Below are 18,823 nucleotides of genomic sequence, written 5' to 3'. Positions count from 1 at the left end.
CTCAGGATCGGGCCAGCCTGTCAGCAATTTTTATTTTAGCCATTCCAATAGATCAATAGTGGTATAACACTGTGGTTTTAATTTGAATAGATCATCATAATGGCTTATGTTAAGCATCTTTTCATTTTTTTATATGCCTTCTATATATGTATCTACATATGCATCTTTTCATTTGTATATATGCCATCTTCTTTGGTGAAATGCCTGCTCATTCTCTTGTGTGATGTCTTTATCTCACGTTTATTGTGATGGTTATTTTTGCTGGACATGGAATCCTGGGTTGACAGTTCTTTTCTTTTAGCACTTTAAAGATGTTCTTCCATTGTCATTTGGATTTCATGGCTTCAGGTAAGAAATCCAGGCTCATCTAAATCATTGTTTTTCCATATGCAATGTTTCATTTTTGTCTAGTTCTATTAAGATTAAAAAAACATTTTTAAGTAGTTTTCCATGGTTTTATTATAATGTGTCTAAATGTTATTTTCCTTGAATTTATCTTGTTTGGGTTTCATCAAGCTTCCTTTACCTGTAAATTTATGTCTTACTAAATTTGGGATGTGTGGCGGCATTATTTCTTCAAATAATTTTCCTGGCTCCAATCTTAACCTTTCCTTTTGGGAACCCAGTGGAAAATATGTTAGATTTTTAAAATATTGTCCCACAGGTCCTTGATGCTCTGTTCTTTTTCTTTCAAAAATCTTCCCCCGACCATGTTCTTCAGACTGTATAATTTCTGTTTATCTCTCGTCAGGTTCAAAGACTCATTTCTCTTATATTGCCATTATGCATTTGAAACCATCCAGTAATTAGGTACTTAACTTTTAAAACCTCTTCATCTTGTAATAGAGAATCACGAAAAGTTGCCAAGATAGTACAGAGAGAGGCACTATGTATCTTTCATCCTGTTTACCCCAATGGTTATATCTTATATCAAAAACCAAGAAGTGACATTGGTACAATGTGTGTATATAGTTTTATATCATTTAATCATATATGTAGATTTGTGTAATGACCACTGCAATCAAAATACCGAACTATTCCATCATCACCAAGACCTCTCTTTTGCTACTCTTTTATAGTTATACCACATCTTATCTCTACCACCTAACCACTGGAAACCACTAATCTGCTTTCCATTTCTATAATATTATTTTGAGAATTTTATATATATGGAATCATACAGTATGTGACCTTTTGAAATTGATTTTCATTCAGCACAATGCCCCTGAGATTCAATGAAATTGTTCTATATTAACTTTTTCCTTTTATTGATGAGTAGAATTCCATAATATGGATATATCAGTTTGTTTAACCATTTACCTACTGAGAGACATTTTGGTTGTTTCCAGTTTTGGGTTATTACAAATAAAGCTATGAACAATCATGTTCAGGTTTTTATGAAGACCTATGTTTTCATTTCTCTAGAATAAATGTCAAGACTGATTCTGGATTGTATGATGATTGTAGGTTTAGTTTTTAAAGACAATGTCAAATTATTTGCCAGAATGGCTGTATTAGTCTATATTTCCATCAGCAATGAATGAGATCCAGTTTTTCTGTATTCTTCTTACCAGCATTTGGAATTTTCACTATGTTGATTCTTCTTTTAGTTTTATAGTTTTATGTTTTGCATTTATTTTTTTAAATAATTTTTATTGTTATGTTAATCACCATACATTACATCATTAGTTTTTGATGTACTGTTCCATGATTGTTTGTGCGTAACACCCAGTGCTCCACGCTTTATGTTTTGCATTTAAATCTAAAATTCACTGAATTGTTTTTTTATTATGTTATATTAATCACCATACATCATTAGTTCTTGATGTAGTGTTCCATGATTGTTTGCATATAACACCCAGGGCTCCATGCAGTACGTGCCCTATTTAATACCCATCACGAGCTAAACCATTTCCCCAACCCCCGCCCCTCTAGAACCCTGTTTGTTTCTGAGTTCATAATCTCTCATGGTTTGTCTCCCTCTCCTGTTTCCCCCCCTTCATTCTTCCCTTCCTGCTATCTTCTTCTTTTTTTTTTTAACATATAATGTATTATTTGTTTCAGAGGTACAGGTCTGTGATTTTTGTATATGATGTGAGTTTAGGCTTATTCTTTGGCTTATGGATATCCAGTTGCTCCAGTGTCATTGTTGAAAAGACTATCCTCTCTCCATTGAATTGCTTTTGCAACTTGTCAAAGATTGATTGGCTGTAATTGAGTGACGCTATTTTGGAGCTCTCTCTTCTGTGACATTGATCTCCGAGTTTATCTCTCTGCCGATACTACAGTCTGATTACTATAGTTATATGTCTTGAAGTCCATTAGTTGTCTTTCCCTGTGCGAATTGGTCATATTTTCCTCATTCTTTGTATGCCAAGTAATTTTGGATTCTACCCTGGAAACTGTGACTGTGATGCTATGTAGACTGTGGGTTTTCTTATAATCCTATGGAGGATGTTAATTTTTTAAAAAATATTTTATTTATTTATTTGACAGAGAGAGAGAGCGAGCACAGAGGGAGAAGCAGGCAGAGGGAGAGGGAGAAGCAGGCTCCCCATAGAGCAGGGGGCCCGACATGGGGCTCGATCCTAGGACCCTGAGAAAATGACCCAAACTGAAGGCAGACACTTAATGGACTGAGCCATCCAGGCGCCCCAATTTTTTTTTCTTCTTCACCAACCTAGTTTAAGCTCAGACCAAAAGTTCTGTCTTGCTTTCTTATAGGCAGTGCTTCCAAACTCAGTTCTGTTTTCAAAGTCTTTTCTATTTTCCTTTCAGACTTTCCCACACCTCCAACACTCAGGTTTAGTCTGAGATTTGGGCCATGGTTTAAATCTTAGTTCAAGCCACAGAGGTTCTGCTATGTTGTTTTGGGTCTATCCTGCACATGTGTTTCTCAGGGGTTAGTATGAAACTTGAGCAATGGTCTAAATATTAAAGGTTGTTTTAGATTTGTCCCGTCCATGAACAAATAAGAGGTGAGTGTTAAGGGTCATGCTGAGTTAAATAATCACCTTCCATAAATCTCTCCTTTCCAGAATTCCAGTTACATTTTCCAGCCTGCAAGTTTCCCCTTTCATGGTTCCTTTAGACAGGAAAACAAGGTTCTATTTGAGGTTAGCGATCTACATAATTTATATTCTACAACTGGGCCTGCCCTTAGGAGAATAGCCGTGAGACAAAAGAAACTCAGGAAACTCACCCCTTTATGGATTGCTTTTCCAACTTCTGACTTCCTTCCACAATCCACTTGTTTTTATGTACTTTTCAGAACCTTCAGATAGTTGCTTTATTAATATTCTCAAGATTTTAGTTGTAATTCACAAAACAGAGAAGCTGTAGTGGGCTTCTGTAGTGTATCTTGATGGAACCAAACCTTCCTTTTACCTTCCTTTTAGTTACAAATACAATTTATTTAAGATATAGAGCTTTTCAGAATTCTATTTTTTCTGTGTCAATTGTGATGTATTCTATTTTTGTTAGGTTGTACTCTTTAAGGAAATTGTCCATTTTATCTAAGTTATTGAATTTACTGTCAAAGTTGTTCAAAATATTATCCCTTTAATCTATATATCTACAGTGATATCCTTGCTTTCATCCCTGATAATGATAATTTATTCTATCAATGTTATAGGCTGAACTGTGTTCCCTCAAAATTCATATAACGAAGACCTAACTCCCAGTACCTCAAAATTGACTCTACTTGGAGTAAGGAATTTTGAAGAGGTGATTAAGTTAAAATGAGGCCATCAGGGTGGGCCTTAATCTGACTGGTGTCCTTATTAGGACATTAGAACACACAGAAAGACACCAGAGGTACACAGAGTGGCAATGAGAAGCAGCCAGATGGTGGCCATTTGCAAACCAATGAGAGAGGACCTCAGAGGAAACCAGCCCTGCCAGCATGTTGACTTTGTGCTTTTAGTCTCCAGAACTGTGAGAAAATGATTTTCTGTTGTTTGGTATTTGTTGGTATTTTGTTATGGAATACCAGCAAACTAATACAGTCTTGGTAATTTACTACTTTTATTAGACTTTTCAAAAACCAGCTTTTGTTTTGATTTTCTCCATTTCCTATTTCACTGATTCCTTATTTCCTTTGCATTAAATTTGCTCTTTTATGAGCTTAAGGAGAATGCTTAAAAAATTTATTTTAAGCCTCCTTCTTTCCTAAAATAAGTATTTTTAGTCATAAATCTCCTTTGAAGATGTTTTAGCTTCACCCCACAAATTTTCATATAGTTTTTTTCTTTGACCCATGTTAATTTTCTAGATATCTTATTTATTTCTAACATAATTATCTGGTGGTGAGACAGTATATATATGGATATATATACATATATATATTTTAAGATTTTATTTATTTGACAGAGAGAGAGAGAGCACAAATAGGCAGAGTGGCAGGCAGAGGGAGAGGGCGAAGCAGGCTCTCTGCTGAGCAGGGAGCCCAACGTGGGGCTTGATCCCAGGACCCTGGGATCATGACCTGAGCTGAAGGCAGATGCTTAATTGACTGAGCCACCCAGGCACCCCAGAAACAGCGTTTTGTATGACTTCCATCCTTTGCAATTTACTGACATAATTATGGGCCAGCATTTGGTCTATGTAGGGACTATTCCCCATTCATTTGTTGTATGGAGTGTTCTAAAAGTATCATTCATCTTATATTAATATAGCCACACTAAATTTCTTATGCTAGGTGTTTGCATGGTGCATCATTTTCCATTGTTTTACTTAAAATTTGTCTTTATGTTTAAAGGGAAAAGCATATACTTGGATTCTTCTTTTTTTCCCTATCTTACAATCTCTGCCTTAGAGAGTGTAGTCCATTATATTTTTTATAGATATGGTTGGGTTGAAATCTACCATCTTCCTTTGTTTTCTATTTGTTCTTTCTGTTCTTTGTTCCTTTCTTTTTCTGGGCATGGAGGGATGACAGTAGTATTATTTTTCCCATTTTATCTCTTATGTTGGCTTTTAGTTATGCCTCTTTTGTTCTTTGCGTGTAATTCTAGGATTTGTAATATACATTAATATATCATGATCTTTTTGCATTAATATAATTCACATATAATGTATGAAATTTATAACAGTATAATTTCACATACACTCCTCTCATCCATTGTCTATTTTTACCTATTTTATTCTCCCTTTACAAATCTCACAGTACATTATCATTCATTTTGCTTTGAACTATTTGTTTTTCTAAGAATAAAATTATTCTATATTTATCCACATACTCTACTCTCCATTTTCAGAGCTCTCATTCCTTCCTATACGTAGATCTGAATTTCCATCTGGAAATTCCTCGAGCATTTCCCTTAGTGTGCAATATGGGTTACCAGTGGACACATTGTTTTTATCTGACAATGTTTAATTTGCTTTCAATTTTGAAAGATATTTTCCTGTGTATCAATCCTAAATTTGACAGTACCCCTTACCCTGCCACACCTATTAGCATCTTAAAGATGTTATCCCATTTATTCCTGGCATTCAATGTTTCTAATGAAATGGTTAGCTGTCACATCATTTCCTAATAATGTGACTTTCCCCTGTTTGTTTTTAAGAATTTATTTTTATCTTGGAATTTTATCAGTTTGACTATTAAGGGTATGCTTGTGGTTTTTTTTTTAAAGATTTTATTTATTTATTTGACAGAGAGAGAGACAGCGAGAGAGGGAACACAAGCAGGAGGAGTGGGAGAGGGAGAAGCAGGCTTCCCTTCGAGAAGGGAGCCCGATGCGGGGCTCGATCCCAGGACCCCAGGATCATGACCTGAGCTGAAGGCAGACGCTTAATGACTGAGCCACCCAGGCACCCCAAATTTTCTTTTCATTTATTCTGCTTGGGGTATGCTTGATTTCTGGATGGATGGATTTTTTTTTTTTAATCAAATTTGGAAAAACTTCAGCCATCTCTAATTACATTTTTCTGCTCCATTTTCTCTCTCTCCTGTTTGGTTCTGTCTCACAGGTTTTTGAGTCTCTGTTAAGAAAAAAAAAATTTTTTTAAAAGATTTTATTTATTTGACAGAGCGAGTGAGCCAGAGAGCACAAGCAAGGTAATGGCAGAGAGAGGAGAAGCAGGCTCCCCGCTGAGTAGGGAGGCTGTGCGGGGCTGATTCCAGGATCCTGGGATCATGCCCTGAGCTGAAGGCAGATGCTTAACCAACTGAGTCACGTAGAAGCCCTGAAAAAAAACCTTTTATTTTGGATAGATTTTTGACTTATTTTTAATTCTGTTTTGCATCAATCCCATCCAATATTTTTGACTTCGGTTATTATATTCTTTAGTTTTAATATTTCTATTTGGCTATTTTTTATAATTTTCCATATAGTTCCTGAAATTCCTTATTTCTTATTTATTCTAAACTTTTCCTATAGATTCTTTTATTTATTTATTATAAAGTCCTTGTTTGCCACTTCTAACACGTGGGTTATCTTTGAATCTGTTTTCATTGACCATGGGTTATGTTTACCTGTTTATATTTCTAGTTACTGTGAATGATAGGTTATTTTCTATTTAACAACATATGGAGGCAATGTAGTAATTGTCAATGCCTCATCAAAGCAAGTGAAATGAACATTTTCATGTATATCCTTGGAGTATTTCCCCATTTTTTTATGATAATTTTCATGGAGTGATTTTGATCCTGACGTTTTCTAAGAACTTGTTTTTTCTGTATTTGAAATTACATTAACAACAACAATGTGACAGCTATGGAAATACAGCCACAAATGATTTGCTACACCCTGAAGTTAACAGTATAGTTATAGGTGGTGTAGTCAATATAGTTTTCTTATGCATTATGGGCAGCTTTATTTATTTATTTTTTATTTTATTTATTTATTTTTAAAAGATTTTATTTATTTGACAGAGAGAGACACAGCGAGAGAGGGAACACAAGTAAGGGGAGTGGGAGAGGGAGAAGCAGGCCCCCCGCCGAGCAGGGAGCCCCATGTGGGACTCGATCCCAGGACTCTGGGATCACGACCCGAGCCGAAGGCAGATGCCTAATGACTGAGCCACCCAGGCACCCTATGGGCAGCTTTAGAAGAAGGCAGATCAAGGGAGTCCAAGAAGAGAAGACCTACAAAGACAGAAGGTGAAACAGTAACTTAAGAGTTTTAGGGGTAAATCCCAACACCACATTTTGACAAACCAAGCCAAAAGTGCAGAATATGAGCAAGCATCAGAGTCTGGACAGATAAACCATGCCCTTGGAGAGCAAATGTAGTTGTAGACAGGCAAGGGTTATAGAAGGATAACTAGGTCAAAATTTAAGTTTACAGAGATACCAGCCAAGTATAAGGGTAGAGACAAATAGGCATAAAAGTTTTCAGTGAATAGAAGTGTCTCAGAATCTGTGAAGAGTAAGTGGGCCCCTTGACAGGAGAGGGAGAATATGGTTATCATTTAAGGCAAGGAACTGTCTTCTCTCCGCCTTGGTTTTAAGCTGCCTCACTTTGAGGGCAAAAAGGGCTGGTAGGACGATACTAAATTCTGAAGCTAAATTTTGTATTAGTTAATAATTTTAGTATGAAAGCAATTTCCAGAGTTCCAACAATATTACTAGCACTAAAGAAAACTGGTCTTAGCATCTTTCATTTTCTTGTGGGCCTCATATTAAAATAACAAACATTTCTGTATTATTTCTAGAATATACATCAGTTAGATCGTTTGCCATGTACTTCAAAAAGCATATTCTGAATAGGTGAAGCAATTTAATTGTCCTTCTGGGTCTAGTTATTTAGGGTTTGAAGGTCTTTTTTTTTTTTTAAGATTTATTTATCTGAGAGAGAACATGAACAAGAGAGAAAGAGAGAGAGAGCATGAGCAGGGGGGAGAGGCAAAGGCAGAGGGAGAAGCAGGCTCCCTGCTGAGCAGGGAGACCGATGCCGGATTCAATCTCAGGACCCTAGGATCTTGACCTGAGCCAAAAGCAGACGCTAACCAACTAAGCCACCCAGGCGCCCCCAAAGGTCTTGTTAATTATGTATACAAGTAATTCTGGTTGGGCTATTTTATGTTTACACAAACTACAATTGGTATCATTACACAGCTCATCTTTCACAGGAAGATGCAAGATGTTTTAAATTTACCTAGTTATTTAAAGGGAATTTGGGGGAATCTTTCCATGAAAATATTTTTATAGTTTCTCACCCATGAAATAAAAAAAATCACGTAAAATCTCCCTTTCCAACGAAACTTGACTATCTTTTCCTTTCTCAACATTTGGTTCCTTTTGTTTTCAAAATTAACTTACTCTATTGGGAAACTTGAGCCTTGACAATGGCCATCAATGATTCTTTTTGCCTTAAAAGTGAGCTCTTTTTGGGGCGCCTGGGTGGCTCAGTTGTTATGCGTCTGCCTTCAGCTCAGGCCCTGATCCCAGGGTCCTGGGATCGAGCCCCGCATTGGGCTCCCTGCTCAGCGGGAAGCCTGCTTCTCCCTCTCCCACTCCTCCTGCTTGTGTTCCCTGTCTCGCTGTCAAATAAATTAATAAAATCTTTAAAAAAAAAAGTGAGGTCTTTTTAAAATGGAAATTCAAGTTTGAAAACTATGGACTATCTGTCCCCAAATTAGTAATCTGCACACCTATTTTTGTATATTCCAACCAAAGAGTCAGTATTTTTACTATTTCAGTATGCTTTGGTGGGGGTGGTGGTTGGGGACTATATATATATATATCACATATATATATATATAGTGATAGCAGTAACAACTCAGGCTGATTCATAGTATACAATTTGTGCACTCTCATGGAGTTGGGGTCTTGAGGGAGTGTTTGTTTAAACGCAGTACCTCATTCAGGTTACCTGGAAGTAATTACTAGGGAAATTCTCACTAGCACTTAAGAACTCTACCTTCTAAGAGGGTGGAGGAAGACAGACTTGTTGACAATACTTTCAGTCAATGAAGAGGCAAAAAGTGTCTACATCTTACTTTTGGTAGTTGTTTATTCTCTTGGAAAACCTTGGACTGTTTTCAAGTAAAATGGACAATCTTAAGGGAAAGATTTCAGATGTGATACTGGGCAAAAGGAGACTAGTAGCCTACTCACAGTATATTTTACTTTGCCATGGAAACCAGGTAAGATCTGTGTTGGAAGACATAATTCTTTACAATAAAAACGTATGTACGTACGTATGTATGTATGTATTTTAAGCAGGCTCCACACCCAGTTTGAGCCCAATGAGGGGCTTGAACTCACTACTGTGATATCAAGACCTGAGCTGAGATCAAGAGTCAGCTGCTTAACCCACTGAGCCACCCATGTGCCTAATAAAAACATCTTTAAAAAATATAAACTATAGCTATTCTTTACATTTAATTTTGAATATTCCAAATTTCTTAAATGATACTGAATTTAGACTGTCACTGTATTTTAATTTTTTGTCTATTTTTTGTGTACATTTGTAAGGCACACTTACTTTTAAAGATTGTAAAATATGTACTTAGTAATATGTCAGGGATAAAACAAAATCACAATACAGTGATGCTTGAAATATTGAGCAAATTTCTTCATTTAATAATTACCACATTTAGGAACACTGAACAAAATTCTTCTATCAGATAATTCAGTTAAGAAAATTATAGCCCAAGGTGGCAACTGATGTGTCAGGAAGACCAAGCAAGTACATGCTGGGTAAGTCTGAACAATGTGTATAGGAATTTGCCAGGTAGAAGATAAGGCAAGCCAATGCAAATTAGAATAGTATGTGGGAAAGCCCAGAGTTGTCAAACTGTACGATGTATTTGAGGAAAAGTGAGGAGTTAAATAAGAGCCAAATCTCAAACTTTTCCCTCAAGCATCAATTTTGGGTGGACCAATTGTTACCCTACTCTTGCTAAAGAAAGCATAGTGTCCTTGAGAATGAATGATAGAGAACAATCATTCCCACATGTGGGTACTTTATTAGTAACAATACTGCTACATTCTTAAGATCAAGATAGTTTAAACCTCACAGTTCTGAAAGGTAGGTAATACACTGTTAGGAGTGGATGGCTCAGGTGGATGGGGAGTTTGGTTTCCTCACAAATAATTATTAATAGCTCTCCACCGTAAGTAAACTGTGCATTCTGAGAAAAATTATGTGCTTGCTAAGCAAATATGCAGTTTAAGAGTCTCACACTTCCTTTTAATCAGACCCCAAGCCCTCCTAGATGGAAATTCTACAGCTGTTCTGGTTTATAAACTAAGGAAATTAGAGTCAGAGGGGACATGACTTGTAAGAAAGTGATCGGCCCAGAATTCAAGTGGTTTAACTCCTGAGTCTATGCTCCAAACTACTCTTTTCCTAATGGAGGGGCTAGAGGAGAACTTTTGAGTTGGAGAGAGGAATAGAATCTCACTTTTTTTTTAAAGGGTGATCACTCTGGCAGAGAGACATAATCCTGGTGAGTGGATCTGAACATACATTTATATTTTCCAAAATGGAATGTTACATTTTAGTCTGCCATGACATGCAGAGTTATTTAATACTGGTTAAATTCAAATATTTATAGTTGTTACTAAATATATCCAAACATAATAAAAGCCATAACCTCTGGAGTCTGAACTATTATCTTTGACTCAGACGATTATAGACAATGATTAATGAATTGGGGGAAAAAACCAACATAATCCATGTCGAGAAAGAGTTCTAAATGTATAAGCTATATGGGGTGCATGGGTGGCTCAGCCAGTTAAGCGTCTTGACTGTTGATTTCTGCTCAGCTCATGATCTCATGGTTGTGAGATTGAGCCCCATGTTGGGCTCTGCACTGGGCCTGGAGCCTGCTTAAGATTCTTTTTCCCTCTGCCCCTCCCCGCTCTAAAAAAATAGAAAGTTGGGCGCCTGGGTGGCTCAGTTGGTTGGGCGACTGCCTTCGGCTCAGGTCATGATCCTGGAGTCCCAGGATCGAGTCCCGCATTGGGCTCCCTGCTCAGCAGGGAGTCAGAAGTGTCAGAGCTTCTCCGACACTTCCCCCTCTCATGTGCTCTCTCTCAAATAAATCAATCTTTTAAAAAAAAAGTTAATGTAAAAGCTATAAAGTTATATTCACAAATAGCTTTAAAAATCATATTTGTTAGTATGTATTCTAGTATCCATGATGAAATTTTAATTTTCAAGCTTACCATCACACTAATACTTCTGCTCCGTCTTTTACAGGAGCTAGGAGAAAGATTTAAAACAAATGAACAAAACCACAAATTTTAATTTGGCCTATCCTACTGGTTATTCTTTTGCTAAAAATATATACTTCAACAATAATTTCAAAAGCTGAAGTGAGCCTTCCATTTAAGAAGTCTTTCATGAGCGATGATACGTTCTAATTGTCCACAGTAAAAAATACTGTTCTAATTTGCAAAACCTGAAAGTTCACACCTACACGTCCACTACGTCCTTGCAAGAAACTGGTATCATTTTATGGTTGAGAAAACTGAAAATCAGAAGCTAATGACTGGGGTGCCTGGGTGGCTCAGTCATTAAGCGTCTGCCTTTGGCTCGGGCATTGGGCTCCCTGCTTGGCAGGAAGCCTGCTTCTCCCTCTCCCACTCCCCCTGCTTGTGTTCCCTCTCTCGCTGTGTCTGTCAAATAAATAAATAAAATCTTAAAAAAAAAAAAGCTAACGACTTTAGAGCTAGCTGTGGGAAAATAGTTCTAAATATAGAATGTTCCTTACCATATCTCACTGTGTCACAACAAATATACTACCTGAGTATCTATAACTACTGATGTTTACTGTTTCAATCTGCAGTATTACCTCAACTCATACATAGATACATGGCTCAAAATTGAACATAATTCTGAGCTTTTTAAATTGAAGAGTTTATCTTATTAAAGTCACTCAATATTTAAAAGTTGTACAGGAATCCTTTCTCAAATTAAAAAAAATGTACTATAGGTTTTCTATATTTACAATTTATTTTTTCGTTTTTTGCAACTGAGGGCAATTCTAAAATAATTCTTACTTGTTTCAGGACACTTATAATTCACCACTTCATATAATGGAAGATGGTTATCACTATAAAGAAAATGAAATACTTTCACTTGCTTATCGGGAGAATTCAAGGTCAGAAAAAAGCAGGCTAGAAGAAACAGTGAAGGCACACATGGAAGGCCAGACATATGTGAGGTACTTTAGTATGTGAGTCTAAATTATTTGAATCGTATCTAAGAATCAATGAACCTCCAATGTTCCTTTACAAAGTTTAAAAGAAAAGCAAATACTGTAATGAAAGTTTTAATGAGAGACTTGAGATGTTACAAAGTTTAAGAATCCCGAGAGATTTTGGGCGCCTGGGTGGCTCAGATGGTTAAACGTCTGCCTTCGGCTCAGGTCATGATCCCGGGGTCCTGGAATCGAGTCCCGCATCGGGCTCCCTGCTCTGTGGTGAGCCCGCTTCTCCCTCTGCTTCTCTCTCTCTCTCTCTCTCTGACTCTCATGAATAAATAAAAATAAAACATTTAAAAAAAAAAAAAAGAATCCCGAGAGATTTTAACTAAGAATTAAAAAAAAAGTGATACTTAAGCTTTTAAACAAATTTGGGAAATTATAAGAATTTGTCATTATTGAGAAAAAGGTAAGAATACACATTATGGGAAAAGACTGTTGGGATGGTTCCATATTTATTGTCTTACTTTTTAAAAAATATTTTATTTATTTAAGATAGAGAATGAGATACAGAGAGCATGAGAGGGGGTAGGGTCAGAGGGAGAAGCAGACTCCCTGCTGAGCAGGGAGCCCGATGTGGGGACTCGATCCCGGGACTCCAGGATCATGACCTGAGCCGAAGGCAGTTGCTTAACCAACTGAGCCTTTTATGTATGTAGATTTAACTCCAGCTAGCAATGGACTTGAAGGTCACAGAAAATGAAACTATTTTTTGTTTCACCAAACTATATAGAACAAGCTACAAGTTCCTGATAGGAGGAAATTTTGAGCAAAATGAGCACCATCATCAACCATGATTTTATACAGTAGTACACAATTACCAAAAGTTTAAACATTTAAAATATTTGATTTTGTGCATACTGGGAGATACTGAAAATACTTTTTTACAGGATTTCCACTTAAAAGAACAATTACCAAAGAGGTAGCTATATTTTTAGCTGCTTTGTACGATCACATTCAACAGACATTTCTAGAAAAAAAAATGACATCAAAATCTATTTGATTTTCTCCCTGTCCTCTGAGATTCTAATCCAAAATATTATGTTAACTCTTGATTTTCGTAAATGGTTTATCTACTTTCTAGATTCCCTTAATAACCTAGAGTCTTTTCCTTTCATTCCCCTGGCAATTTCCAGGCTCTCAAAAGGCAGTTGGAATATAATTATATTATGGTATGATGTGGGGTAAGTATGTTTCTCAATGCATATATTTGCCAAAAATAATTTTTGTACTGCCTGTTTTATGTTACCCATTGAAAAATTCTTTACCCCATCTTACTGCAAATAAGTCTTGATCAATGTATGAATTTTACCATGTACATTTTAACTTCATACATAGATACATGGCTCAAAATTGAACGTAATTCTGAGCTGATATTTAAAAACCTACTTTACATAGCTTATAAAAATTTGAGTTTATTTTTTTAAATGAAAGTTTTGTTGTCTGAGCTGTTTGGAATTTTTTTGCTTAATATATAGTAAATATGAATTAAACATATTGAAAAACATACATATCTAACTGAAATGTTCCACAATCTAAAATGCTTATAAGAAAATTACATATATTTCTCATTGCAAAAATCGGATAACAAAACAATATAGTATAGCTCTGCAACTTCGTATGTAAGTCAGCAAGGATATCCATATATTCTATTCTCCTTTCCCCCCCTCTCTTTTGGCATTTTTAAGTGCCATTAAAAGAATTATTTGGGAATTATCAATGTAATCATATTTTCAAGAGAAGTGATTTCAAAGAAAAACAAATTTTATCGTAGAGTAAAAAATACAAAGAAAGATTTCCACTATTCTTGGCTCCAGAAATGAAATTATTTTCTGAGATTTTACAGGATTTCTAGTTCTTTCCCCAATCAAGAATTTTCTACATTTGTATCTTAAAAACTAACTTAAAGAGAATGTGCTAATCTATACTGCACAAGCAAAGATGAGAAGCATAAAGAAGGGAGGGTGGGAAGAAGGTAGTTATGAAATGCATTGTCTATAAAGAACATAAACAGAGGGGCACCTGGGTGGGTCAGTCAGTTGAGCAGCTGACTCTTGATCTGGCTCAGGTCATGATCTCAGGGTTGTGAGATGGAGCCCCTTTTGGGCTCCACACTCAGCGGGGAGTCTGCTTTGGGATTCTCTCTCCCTCTGCCCTTCTCCCCACTTTTTCTAAAATAAATTAAAAAAAAAAAGGACATAAACAAAAAACTGACTAAAAGTTGACCTGCTTTTTATTTTCACCATGCACCAGTGATAGTGTCAATTCCTCTGGGGTGGAAGGTTCTAACCTGCATACGCCCCACCCCCTGCCCCTTTGATAAGCCAATGAAAGAGACTCACCTCATCTTTTCTTATAGTCTCTTGGCTTATTTCTTATAAAATGTCCTTACCTCAATGAGATTAGTTGATGAGAAAGTGCTGTCCTTACACAGAATCAATCAATAGTTACTCATTTTCTTCATGCCCAAATCAATGCTTTGTGTGGTTTTATAGTGAGTTGCCAGGAAAGCAAGGATACATATAGGACTGCTAGAAAGAACAGACTATAAGAGAAAGCAAGATCTTTAAACAAAGTATTAAGCTGTAGCTTTTGCACAGAGATTAATTAAAACTAAATTATAGGTGAAGAAAAAAGTCCTGAAAATTAGGGCTGCATTTGGGGAAATGTAAAGAAGGGCATACTTGAGTTAGATAAATAAGGAAAAAAATGCTGTATTAAATTTAAAATCAGTAATGGGCATACCACATAGTTTACAAAGCACCTTTCCATAAAATACATTTTCTCACTTGAGATCTCAACAATCCTGTGAGGCAGACACTATAACAAAGTAGGAGGTAGTATACAGAACTGAGGATAGAATATTGGCTCCACCACATAGTAATTACGTGAACTTGGGAACAGTAACTGCTTTGTACCTTGGTTTCTCCAAATGAAAATCAGTGATGATGAATGTCTCTCTACCTCATAGCTACTATGGGATTAAATGAGATACTACATATAGCAGTTTAATACACTACCTGGTCCATTTTAAGTGCTCAATAGTGCTATTACTGTTTTAATTTTACGGGTGAAGAAACATACTGGGGGAGATTAAATTCAAAGTCACATGACTACTAAGTAGAAAAGCTTAGTAGTAGAATTACAGTAGAATTCTAGACTGGCTACATTCCTACCACCCTTATTACATGAATATCTAAGTATGGATTAGCCTTTTGCACTATTTTTAGGTGTTTTTTTTGCAGCTGACAGCATTATTAACATCATTTTCTATTTTAAAACACTTTGTTTAGTGGGAATAAAAGTTAATTGCAGGCATTAAAAAGAAATGGGTCTCTATGGACAACTGCGGTGGAGACTACAATCCAGGGCTGGAAGAAGTTAATTTTGGTTATTCTTTAAACCTCAGAAAAATGGAAAGTTTATTAGTAGGTAGACAGCAGAAAGCAAGCTGTGAGTGGAAGAATGCTTGTTTACAGCTCTATCTCAAGACTACAGAGGAGTGATTAGTAGGTGCACAAACGTTTAGTGAATATTTAAATTAAAAAATCAACTTTGAAACACATCCTTAAGAGGATTTGCTTTACTTTGACATGCTTTCCCATCTTTAATTATACAATAACTAAAAAGTCTACCATATAGTCACCTACCCATAAAACAGGGGGGGTTTATCAAAAGATTCAGAGTAAGAAATAAAAGACTAAATAAGGCCTTAAATAGCTTTATTGAAATCTGTATAAATAAACATGCACATTTCAAATGTAAACTCAAGTGAACTCAAGTGCAGACAAAATTTTAACCTCTGTCATGCAGGAGGTTAGTTTACATTAAAAAAAAAAAAGAAGAAGAAGAAAAGAAAGAAAAGAAAAGAAAAATAAAGAAAAGAAAGGAAAAAAAAAAAAAAAAACCCAAAGCAGCTTTTAAAATACCAGGATGAAAAACCAGCTTTAATATCAAGGTATAAAGCAAAGCCATGATCAACATACCTCATTTATCCTGGTCAAATGCATTTTTTTCTTTTTACTTTTAAATGCTAACATAAATAAATAATTTACCAAAATGTGCACTCACAGAGTGAACTTTTATTTACAATACACAATTTATAATCTATTGTATTTGATTAGTTCAAGTGAAGAACATTATACTTTTTGCTTTAATAACAGTGGGACACAAAGCAATTTCTCAGGTAGTCGATATGTGAAATGTGCCCCAGCATTTAGATTTTCTATTAAAGGCAGTATTGTATGCCAATCGACAATACATTCTTTCAACTAGATTAAAGGGAAAAAGCAGCAAATGAAAAATGTTTCAAATGTTCACACATATTTTTGGCATCCTGGATCCTTGAATGTGGTGAACTAAAATCAAATTCAAGGTTTGTATGCTTTATATACTATACAGGTTCTGACTCTAGAACATGCAAATGCCAATTTTCTTATAACAAGTTACCTTCTGAGAAAAGCTGTAAGGCTATGGTGAATTCCATCAGGAACACACAAAGAAAGTTAACAGACCTACCTTTAAAGCCAATTGTCCATTAATGATTTAAAGGCCAGTATATGAAAAAAATTTCTCATTTAAGCTTGATGTAATTATTACTATGGATACAGAATACTATTAAGTCTGTCCTTATATTACAATAATTGGAAGAGCTAAAAGTTGCCAAATTACCAAAAAATGGGGTAGAGAAAAACAGACAGCAAAAATTTTAATTTTGGACCAACACCAGATTAAAGATACGCATTTTAAAGCAAGTCAAAAATTTTCTGAATATCTAAGGAACAGATCCCAATAGCAGTAAAAAATACTTACATTCAACTGAAAAATGATTTTAGATGGAGTGTGATATCTAGAACCTGTTTCCACAGCAGATGAACATAATATTCTGGACTTTTAATGATACTACAAAAGAAAATAACTTTTCCAAGATTGTTTCTTGTATCATGATTTGGTTTTTTAATAGGCCCATGTTGATTACCAGGAATAGATTTGAAAATTTGGTTTTCCAAGAATACTCCTGCAGTATTTATGCCACATTGATACCGCAGCTAAATATCATAGTAATATATGTGGCAGCCTAATGCACATGAACTAGATAATCCAAAAACTAAGTTCAGCCATAGTTTTCTTGCAGTATTATTAGAGCAAAATAAATGACCAACATCCACAAATTTAACATTTGTCATCAATTAACTCACATCCAAAAAATTAAAGAAAACATAATTCATCAAAACAGCAGCAAACTTAAAAGGGGTTTATTTGTGATTTCCTATATATATTTAGCTTGTAATTACAAGACTGCAAATGTATTAAGAGACAATTTCTGTTAAAGTTTTCATTGTGTTTCACTTCAAGTACTGCACAAGTTAAAATCTGATAAAGGATTTACATTCGGTTATCTGAAACTCCCCATCTCAGACTTTTGTTTAATGTGGTGGGTAACTTCATCATTTCAATAGATACCACCAGCAGGAAAGTCTCTCTTTTATGGCTTCTAGGACTTTCATTAGTTAGTGTGCATACAGTTTTCATTTTCTATATCATTGTCATTATCATTGCTATCTTCATCACTTTCTAATGGGATGCCTGCGGCAGCTGAAGCACCTTTAGTTTCTCGGTCAAGAGGAAAAAAGCCAGTTCCACTGAAAGTGTCCTGTCTCTGGTAGAAGAGTACATATGCCGCTTTGGACTGTTGAAATAAACAAAGCATGTTAAAATGGTCATGATTCTCAAAGATCACATTAAGTATACTATGAACTTTTCAGCTGTGCAATCGATTTTGGTGATAGGGCATAAATCAAATAGAAAAACCACAAACGGTCAAATGGAAGTTACTAAAATTGGTTTAAATATAAGATGACTTCTATATATAAAGGAAGAATAGTCACTAGAATTAACATTTTTATTCTCTATTACGTTGAACAGATAAGTAAATGCAACTATATCACAGATTAACCTAGTTACTCTAACATGAAACAATTCTATGCCTTCTTCCCTCCCATCTCTAAGGAAAAGGTAAGCTTGTTTCTAATACTAATCGCTTCACTCTAAGTTTGCTTTAGAGTCCAGCTTTTCCTACTGTCTTAAGGATATTGCTCCATTCATCAACACCATGTATCTTTAGTAAGTTCTTATCTACTGGACTTCTTGGCCTAATAAATACTCAAGTCTTTTCCCATCCTAAATCCCTCCTCGTTCTACCGCCTTCCTCTAGCTGCCAGGCTGGCAGTTGTCGAATATTCATTTTTCACTCTCATGCACACTCCTCAATTCAGTATGATCTGTTGCTCCAATCATTCTAATGAAATGCCTTTCACTAGGAGCAATAACCTGCTACAGACAAATTAAATGGGTGCTTTTTAAAGTTCTTTTAGTCAATCTCTCTGTAGCATTTACTGCTTTAGTCCTCTTTCCTGCATCAAATAATTTTTGCCTTTTGTGACACTACTTTTCCTTAGATTTTCTATCTCCATGGTTGCTTCTGACTTTTCTGTGGGCTCATTAAATCCTAACCTTAAAAAAAAAAAAAAAAATCACGTTCTGTCCTCTGCCCACCACTCTTTCTCAATCTGTATTTTCTCACTAGGTGACTCATTTAAACCTATGGCTTCAACTGCTACCTAAGAATAACAATGCAAATTTATAACTTAAGCTAGTTCTC

At 35.6% G+C, this 18,823-nt stretch overlaps 1 protein-coding gene across 5 annotated transcripts in view; it reads right to left on the bottom strand.

Moving 5' to 3' along the window:
* Positions 1 to 16,224: 16,224 nt before the first annotated feature.
* USP15 (ubiquitin specific peptidase 15) overlaps positions 16,225 to 18,823 on the bottom strand; it is a 114,441-nt gene continuing 111,842 nt past the window's right edge. For all 5 annotated transcript variants that reach the window (XM_028110804.2, XM_028110805.2, XM_028110807.2 and 2 more), the window contains one exon: positions 16,225 to 17,851. In XM_028110804.2, coding sequence (XP_027966605.1) covers positions 17,669 to 17,851 — 183 coding nt within the window. In that variant the 3' untranslated portion in view covers positions 16,225 to 17,668. The remainder of the gene's footprint in view (positions 17,852 to 18,823) is intronic.

Source organism: Eumetopias jubatus, unplaced genomic scaffold (genome assembly GCF_037043125.1).
Source record: "Eumetopias jubatus isolate StellerSeaLion01/CBP00866 unplaced genomic scaffold, mEumJub1_p1.0 scaffold_8, whole genome shotgun sequence".
NCBI lineage: Eukaryota > Metazoa > Chordata > Mammalia > Carnivora > Otariidae > Eumetopias > Eumetopias jubatus.
The sequence above is the reverse complement of the archived record's forward strand: the minus strand, read 5'-3'. Positions and strand labels throughout refer to the sequence as shown.